The sequence below is a fragment of the Engystomops pustulosus genome, chromosome 4 (assembly GCF_040894005.1).
Source record: "Engystomops pustulosus chromosome 4, aEngPut4.maternal, whole genome shotgun sequence".
In the NCBI taxonomy this organism is placed as follows: Eukaryota; Metazoa; Chordata; class Amphibia; order Anura; family Leptodactylidae; genus Engystomops; species Engystomops pustulosus.
Window position 1 is genome coordinate 210765061 of NC_092414.1, and position 9527 is coordinate 210774587.

The 9527-nt window shown below is 44.1% G+C and overlaps 1 protein-coding gene across 1 annotated transcript; it reads right to left on the bottom strand.

Annotated features, from left to right (window-relative positions):
- Positions 1-2417: 2417 nt before the first annotated feature.
- LOC140125771 (P2Y purinoceptor 4-like) lies at positions 2418-6375 on the bottom strand. Its single transcript, XM_072144641.1, has 2 exons — positions 6112-6375; positions 2418-3714 (listed from the first exon to the last, which is right to left on the bottom strand). The coding sequence occupies exon 2, from the start codon at positions 3664-3666 to the stop codon at positions 2581-2583; it is 1086 nt and encodes a 361-aa protein (XP_072000742.1). The 5' UTR covers positions 3667-3714; positions 6112-6375; the 3' UTR covers positions 2418-2580.
- Between the last annotated feature and the right edge of the window lie 3152 nt (positions 6376-9527).

Here is a 9527-nt window from a genome sequence, read left to right on the forward strand (position 1 = left end):
AATATAAAAAAAAGGATAATCAAGTATTTATGTCAAAAAATTATTCTAAACATTTTGAAAAAATGTGCTGTAACAAATTAATACAATTAATTTATTAGTAAATTATTAAAATTATTCATGAGAAAGATATGAATAAGAAGTTTAAAAATGTTTTTTTTCTGAATTTAAATAAGAAAAAAAAATAATATCATTACAATGTGAAAATCTTAATAAATAAAATAAGGGTTATGTGCATGGATTATCTATTTTTGTTAAATATGGAGTCCTCCATTCTCCTGTATATTGGGGTTCTACATATTGGAACCCCTCCCCCCGCGAACCACCAGGAATTGCGATTATTTCTTCCTTTACTCCACCTCCATGCCAAAGGGGCGTGGGAGGGTGTGAAGGGGGTGTGCCCAATGGCAAAGTGGGATGGCATAGGACACTACTTGTCTTATTAGAAGCTTCCTCTCTCCACCATGCTTTACACTGCAGCTGTGCTTGAATACCTTATATACTCGAGTATAAGCCTAGTTTTTCAACACAAAATTTGTACTCAAAAACCCTAACTCGGCTTATACTCGAGTCAACTAAAAAAATAAAGTCAAAACTCACCTTTCTGACATCACCTGTAGGTCCTCTTCTGTCTGAGACAGTCTGAGACAGAAGAGGAACTATGGGGGACGTCGGAAAGATGAGTACAGTGTTATTTTTTTTCCTACTACAGGGGCTGGGCAGGCTGTATGCTACAGGGGCTGGGCAGGCTGTATGCTACAGGGGCTGGCAAGCTATATGCTACAGGGGCTGGGCAGGCTATATGCTACAGGGGCTGGGCAGGCTGTATGCTACGCGGGCTGGGCAGGCTGTATGCTACAGGGGCTGGCAGACTATATACTGGGAGGCCGTAACCAATGCATTTCCCACCCTCGGCTTATACTCGAGTCAATAGGTTTTCCCAGTTTTTTGTGTTGAAATTAGGGGTTTCGGCTTATACTCGGGTCGGCTTATACTCGAGTATGTACGGTATATACACAAATAACCAAGTGCATCACAACCTATTTCCTATAACTTCAATATAACTTCAAAGAATTTAAATGAAATCAGGTTCTCAAGTTCTTGCTGCTCATGGACTGAGGGAGGGGCCTCAGCAAGGGAAAGGTTGTACTTAGGGAGGGGCCACAATAAAGGGGTGGTCTCAACAAGGGAGGAGTTGCACTAAGGGTGGAGCCACAACAAAGGAGGGGCCTCAACAAGGGAGGGGTTGCACTAAAGGAGGATCCACAATAATGGGATGGCCTCAACAAGGGAGGGGTTGTACTTAAGGAGGATCCACAATAATGAGATGGCCTCAACAAGGGAGGGGTTGCACTAAGGGAGGAGCCACAACAAAGGAGGGGTCTCAACAAGGGAAAGGGTGAACTTAGGGAGGAGCCACAACAAAGGAGGGGCCTCAACAATGGAAGGGTTGCACTAAGGGAGGAGCCACAACAAAGGAGGGGCCTCAACAAGTGAGGGGTTGCACTAAAGGAGGATCCGCAATAAAGGAGGGACCACAACAAGGGAGGGGTTTCACTAAGAGAGGATCCACAATAAAGGAGGGGCCTCAGCAAGGGAGTGGTTACACTAAGGGAGGAGCCACAATAATGGAGGGCCCTCAACAAGGGAGGGGCTTCACTAAGGGAGGAGCCACAATAAAGGGGTGGCCTCAACAAAGGAAGGGCTTCAGTTAGAAAGGGGGTTCAGTAAGGGAGGAGCTGCAATAAAGGAGGGGCTTCTACAAGGGAGGGGCTGCAATAAGGGAGGAGTCACACTAATATAGAATCCTGAATAAGGGAGGAGTATGATATAATTTAACATTCTTACCAAATTAACCAGCTGCCTGTCAAAATACATAGAAACATATAATAAGATGCCTCATCATTTCTCTGTACATTCGGCCTGTGAGATCTTTATTTAGTACCATACAAACAGTTCAGCACAGAGAATCCGCTTCCCTGTATTTGCATTGCTTAAATACAAACAACAGATAAAATTATGCCACCTGCTGCCCAAATCGTAATGAAAAAGTATGGAAAATAGGAACTTAGCAGAACGTTATATCCCATATATACAGGATTCCTTGTTGTACCAAGTGTAGAATATCGGTGTTTGCCTGCAGAAGAGTCTTTTTGAGAATATGAGAGTCTCTGAGAGTCAATACAAAGGTCTCCAGTCGAGCGGTGGACAATGTCATTCATGTCTTTAGTTTTACACCAATGTGATAAATAATTGTATAATATATTTTGAAGGCCCTCTTCTAAAAAAAAAATATCTAGTGGTTATTTGGCCTCGGTAATCTGGGTGATAACCAAAAAAGCCCCAGCACAGGTACCATGGGAGCTGTCACAGATTGATTCTAAAGGGCCACCATCTAATGCCTCTGTCTAGATCCCCAATGTGGCCACCAACCCTGCAGCCCTACTACACACCTGAGGACTACTTGGCCAACTGAGTAGACAACCAATGTGGCAGCCATGTTGGTCGTTACCAAAAACATTGTGTGTAACAACTCAATGAAATGCTGTGTAATGTCTCTTTCCATTGGTTCCTGGAAGATCTTCAGGATAATTGTGGGTAAAAGTTACTCCAGGGTTGTCCATTCTTAGTGGGTCTCTTTTTGTCCCCTTTACCCATTTGCTCTTTCTTGCCCCTCAGAGCTCGACCCCAAGGCTCCTTGGTAAGAAAATACAGTAGGGCATTGAGGAACGAGTTGGCGCTGGCCAGAGGCCGGGTTACTTTGTAGCACACTGCAACCACTCCCAAGGCACGACATCCACCTAAAGCTGTTCCTCCGGCCCGCATTGCTAGGAATATGGTGCGGGTGACGTGAAAAGGTAGGAAACAAAGAGCAAACAAAAGGGTGATGGTAACAATGGTCCTGATGGACTTGCGTCTTTGGGTCGCACCTGGCACTGGCCCTGGGACAACACCTCCACGTAGAGTCCGGCAGAGGGTACGCACCACTCTTGAGTAGCACCAGGCAGTCAGTGAAAAGGGCAAAAAAAATCCTGCAGCATGTAGAAAGAGTCCATAGGGCATGTAGCGCTGAAGGTCCGCATCTAGGGCATCATCCCAACAGGTCACTATATCTTCAGGGCCCTCAAGAGGTCCAGTACGAGCAAATAGAAGTATAGGTGAGGTCATAGCAAACACCACAGCCCAAACCAGTAGACAGGTAGCCCTCACCCAACGCATAGTCTCCAGCCTCATGGAACGCATTGGGTGGCAGATGCCAAGGTAGCGATGGAATGAGATACATGTCAAGAAGAATATGCTGCAGTAAAGATTGAAGTAGAAGAGGAACCGAACCAGGCGACACATGGGGTCTCCAAACAACCACCGGTCTTGGGAGATGTAACTGGCAATGAGGAAGGGCAGGGACAAACTGTACATGAGGTCACTGAGTGCCAGGTTGAACATGTAGACCAATGACGGGTTCCAAGGTCGGCGAAGGCATCGTGTGAGCACAATGGAGTTCAAAGCCAAGCTGAGGAGGAAGGTGATGAGGTAGCAGGTCGGGAGGAAGATGTGTTTGTAGGACTCATCTAGTTGGCATGAAGAACCTGGAGATGAGGATGAGGTGGGGGTGGAGGAATTAAGGAAAGGGATGGAGGAAGTGGAGGGCATGCTGAATGGGGTGTTCATAGAATTAAGGAGTTCCCAGCATCACAGTGTTGTAGAAACAAGGAAGGTCTGGAGAAGACAGAAAGGTGGGGGATGGAAAAGAAGAGAAAACAATTATTAATATGTAATGCACTGAAAATTATACAAACAAATATGCCACCAATTACGGGGGTGACTATCTATCCATGTGATTGCTTTAGCCAACTACTGGCCTTAGCAATGATTCCTGTATGGTCATCACATGGAGATCCCCAATAATTCTAGAACTGGGAGTCAGTAAAGGTCCTAGTTAGAGGCATAACTGCAGAGGACTCCTTGCAAAAATATCAAACAGGGTTCCCCGAACATCTTTCCGAAGAGCCTTCTAAATCCTCAGATCCAATCTTCCCTACCAAAAGATGTGACCAAAGGGGTAACCTTCCAAGATGTGAGTCCTTGCATCTGCTAAGGAAGGGCTATCCACCATATCAAGGTATACACCCCTATCATTACCCAATAATTTTCCTGATGATGGCTTTTGGGCTTTTGTCCCTCAGGATGAGAGCTTAGTTCCATACTCTTTATCCTGTGAGCATTGCCTTGGCTATCAAACTCTACACCAATGTGGAACTCTTCATGACGAGAAGCCTCTTGTATTGGGTTTAAACACCTATAAAATGTGTCCGCTTCGGGTAATAACACAACAACATGCAAATTTTTTTCCCCTGAACATGGAAACCACCTCCTGACACACGCACATACCCCCTGCGCATGGTAGCAAAACACATATTTGTCTCCGTTAAACAATCTGCGCTTCTTCCTTAGTCAGCGTTTCCGCCTCATTAATTCCTCTTAATAAATAACGAGGCCGTGGCCTTCTTGACCCCTCTACACCCCCCTTTTCCCAGCATCTGCTCTAGTCAGCCCCGGAGCGTGTGCACAGATCACTGGTTCACAAAATATTGATGGACAACCTCCTATGACCAGTGTTGTCATGAGTTGTATGTTCCATTGGGTTGGGCTCCTTGGTGCCAAGAAGGGCGGATATGGATAAAATCATAACAACTAATGCTCTTTGTGGCCCAAAACATAGAGATAGATGATCGGTCACCAACAATCTGCGCATCTATGGAAACAAATGGTTCATCAACATGAATTATCGTTTTCCAATGTGTTTGACTTGTACGGAGTAAAGGGTAATCGGTAAATAATTTCTTTTTTGGGGAATTAATGTGTAGGGCTGTAGCTGGGGTAGATGTTGACAAGATGGAACATGCAACAAGGAAACCCTATGGCAAAAATATCAAAATTAATGGGTCATATTGCTGAAAAACCGGACTCTTTCGGCTCTCCATCTACTGAACTTGCAGTAGAGAAGAGTGGATGGACCATCTGCCAATGTCTCCGCCTTTATTTGTCAATGTAATGAGACTGCCTAAGTTCACCCAGGGTGACACTAACCTGTGCTAGAGGAACCTCAGAACTTCTTCTATGGAATATCTACCCGAGGGGGGGCTAAAATTTATGCAACTGACACCAGTTCACATTAGGTTTTATTAGGTGCCTCTTGACAAAAAGAACCGTGTTGAAACCAACTAAGTGACCAAGCTGATCTTGCAAAGACGTTACACACAGACTATTGACCCTCCACATGCTACTATTTGGAACATGACATTATGCACTTTAGGGTAGGAGGACTAACCACTAACTATAATTAAAATCCATTGAATGGACCCATGACTGGGGGGATTACTGGTGGATCCTTACCTTTTTATAAACTACGTTGTGGGCTTTTCATTTAAGTTAAATTTGATGGCCAAAACCCTAAGTCTGATGGAACTTTTTCCTACATTTTACATAAAATCTGATGACAGGAGACAATTCCAACACTGGTTAGGACCAGACATGACCAAAGCAAACAAACTCCTTCGAGTATGTCTTTGGAGGTTGCAACAACCTCATGTTTAGCCCATTTTTGTGACTTCTACACTTGACTTGACGAGTGGTTTTTAACTTGGAGAAGTTTTTTGTAAGATGCTGAAGCATGATGGTGTTTTACATCAGAACATATCAGAATCAGATCGTTTAGATTTGACAGGATGTAGGAGAAGCTTCCACCATTCTCTGGTTTTGTACACTTGACTTCTTGCTGTCGAATGCGTTGTGAAATCTTTCGACAATAGTTGCGACACAAGTTTCCTTCTTGTCCCAACCCAACTAATACAACACTCATGGACCATCATGACTTCAATTTCTCCATTTTTGTAATTATGTTATTAGGATTAGAGAACCGCCAGGAAACCTTGTAGGGATCAGTCCTACGGGATGAAGTTCCTTATCCTCTCTCTTCTACTGAGCAAATATCTCCAGCTCAGGAGTCGTTACTACAAGTCATCAGTAAATAGGATAACAATGACCAGTGGAAGGGGCAACAGAAAACACCCTAGAAGTCCCTAATTCCCCTCCGAGAACTCCTCCACCTCTTACCTGCATGGTCATAGCCTTTGGTAAAGGCGAGTCCAGGTGACTAGGAGCAGCATCACTGGAGGCAATGTCTGTATCTCTTCTCCAGGTATTGAGCTTTATCTCCAGCCTCCTCCTCCTGTTTGCCCAACGTCCTCTCCTCTGACTCTCGCAGTTTTCCCTTCTTCTCACTTTTTCTGCCTTGCTCCACCTCGTACTTTGCTCTTTCGGGATCATTGAATGTCAGTGCATCTCATTAGCTCCTTGTCTTCCTATTGGATAGGATGATCCTGTCCCTCATCCTCTGCTACAGTCTTACAATAAACTCTGTGCTCCTTACAGAATCCATGTGGCATCTTCTACTCTTGAACCCATTCACATGTCAAGGAGGTCACCGGTGCAGAGATGGGTGATCCCTGCATCTGCTATGCAATTTGCCATATGATGACTTAATGGAAACCTGTCGAAAGGGGTTCAGGAAATCTCTGAACTGTCAATAGCAAAGCTAAGTTAGAAGGTGCACCTACACACCCATGTAATCCAAGTAAAGATATCAATCCTGTCTATAAAGCAGGAAAAAAATCCCCTCTCACCGATGAGTTCTGACCAGGTGCCCACCTCCCAATCAACCCAGCAGAACACACTCCAGTTCCTGGTGAGGGTACGTGTGTCCACACCTCGGCTATATCTGTGTCCTCATAAACATTTTTGGGGCCACTTGATCATATATTACGAAGCCTGAGGTTGACACATTATTATGAAGTTTGAGGGCAAGAAGAACCCGAAAAAGGAGCAGAGTGTTGGAGATACAAGGGAGACATTATACAGTGAGAAGGACACAAATGGGGCCAAAAAGGGGCACAATAAAGTCTACAGAAAGGGGCATTATACTATGTGATTGAGGTGAGGCCTCAAGTTATATCCCACCCTTTTGGGCACTATGCAGGCAGCATCTGGACTGAAACGGAAAGGGGATCGTCAAAAATCGTGGATGACCTTTTCTAATAACCTGCTGCCTAATTATAGTTTCTTGGACGAGCCCTTTAAGGGCTACAGGGCTGTGGAACTATTATTAAATAGGCTCAACAATCCCTAAGTCGAGATGATGTGCCTATGAAACTGACCGTATGGCATATTTTCTTGCGTAGGCACGTGGGCTCCTCATGTCCAGTAACAAAAATTACAGAAGGAGGGGAGGGTGGAGTAGACCCCCAGCCCCGTCAAAACACCACTAGATGCAAGAGCCAAAATCCAAACGGTGGTGGTTTGGATTTTGGCTCATGTCCATTTACAGTTTCAACCAGACAACGTCCCCTTATAGAGTAGAGACATCCAGTCACCCACAATGCCACAGCTCAGACCTGTTTGACCCGTGATGAGGACCTGTGGTGAGACAAATCCTAACTTCAGTGGTCACTTCCTACTAATGAGTCCCTGATTCTTGCACATAGTTAAGGCTAGATCAGGACAGACAGAAGTCATGGGAGATTACATGGGCCACACTGATGAAAATGAGCACCACAAATACATCTAACATCTCCCGTGTCCACCAAAGACCAGATATTGGCCGTGAGTTATCTTCATGCTATGGAAGTTCTTTTGGACATAAGATATCTAGTGTGTCTGGCCAGAATTACAGGCCCTAGTTTAGACATGTCCCATACATCTGCATAGGTCCTGAGAAGATCCATGAGGTTCTGGAAGCCTGAGAATGGGTTGTGGAACCTACTTCAGTCTCACAATTGTTGATATCATCAGGGAGGAGATGACCAATTTGGTCTTTCTCGTGGGTCCCAACATCTTTGTGGTCATTTAGTCCTAAGGTGGATGAAGTGCTGACTCAAGCTATGTAAACAGAAGATGGTAGTATCTTCTTCGTCATTGCCTCCTCTTCAGGGCCACAAGCTGCAGTAGACCACGTCTTGGTTCTTCTCCATAAATAGCGGCTAAAAGGAAGAAGCTGTTATCTGCACAGACAGCAAATACAGAGACAAGATAAGGGCCATCTGTGCACGGGGTGACCAGGTGTGTTTGGCCAATGAGGTGCCCCATACCAGCCCATGCTATAGAGTCCTCCACCATGGTTGGCCCACAGCTTGGATGTGTCAGGGGCGGCTCAGAGTTACATCTGTTTCCTTTATTCCTGGAAGAGATTGATTTTCCTGTTTGCTGATGAATCCAAGAATGTGGAATATAATCCGCAGATAATCCAGACACTTCCAGATACAAAGTATCCGCACTGTAATAAATAAGGAGAGGATATTTTTTAATTGTTAAAAATTGTTAAAGCTGGTATAAGATATACACCTCCTGTAATTAGTGATATGGTATAACCTGGGGATCTCCTGTATATAATGATATATGTACAGCCGGTATAACCTGGGGATCTCCTGTATATAATGATATATGTACAGCTGGTATAACCTGGAGATCTCCTGTATATAATGATATATGTACAGCCGGTATAACCTGGGGGTCTCCTGTATATAATGATATATGTACAGCCGGTATAACCTGGGGATCTCCTGTATATAATGATATATGTACAGCCGGTATAACCTGGGGATCTCCTGTATATAATGATATATGTACAGCCGGTATAACATGGGGATCCCCTGTATATAATGATATATGTACAGCCGGTATAACCTGGGGATCTCCTGTATATAATGATATATGTACAGCCGGTATAACCTGGGGATCTCCTGTATATAATGATATATGTACAGCCGGTATAACCTGGGGATCTCCTGTATATAATGATATATGTACAGCCGGTATAACCTGGGGATCTCCTGTATATAATGATATATGTACAGCTGGTCTAACCTGGGGTTCTCCTGTATATAGTGATATATGTGCAGCCGGTATAACCTGGGGATCTCCTGTATATAATGATATATGTACAGCTGGTATAACCTGGGGATCTCCTGTATATAATGATATATGTACAGCTGGTATAACCTGGGGATCTCCTGTATATAATGATATATGTACAGCCGGTATAACCTGGGGATCTCCTGTATATAATGATATATGTACAGCTGGTATATCCTGGGGATCTCCTGCATATAATGATATATGTACAGCTGGCATAACCTGGGGATCTCCTGTATATAATGATATATGTACAGCCGGTATAACCTGGGGATCTCCTGTATATAATGATATATGTACAGCCGGTATAACCTGGGGATCTCCTGTATATAATGATATATGTACAGCCGGTATAACCTGGGGATCTCCTGTATATAATGATATATGTACAGCTGGCATAACCTGGGGATCTCCTGTATATAATGATATATGTACAGCTGGTATAACCTGGGGGTCTCCTGTATATAATGATATATGTACAGCCGGTATACCCTGGGGATCTCCTGTATGTAATGATATATGTACAGCCGGTATAACATGGGGATCTCCTGTATATAATGATA

Coding starts and splice junctions, on each gene's coding strand:
- LOC140125771 (XM_072144641.1), bottom strand. CDS start 3,666: ATGAACACCCCATTCAGCATGCCCTCCACTTCCTCCATCCCTTTCCTT.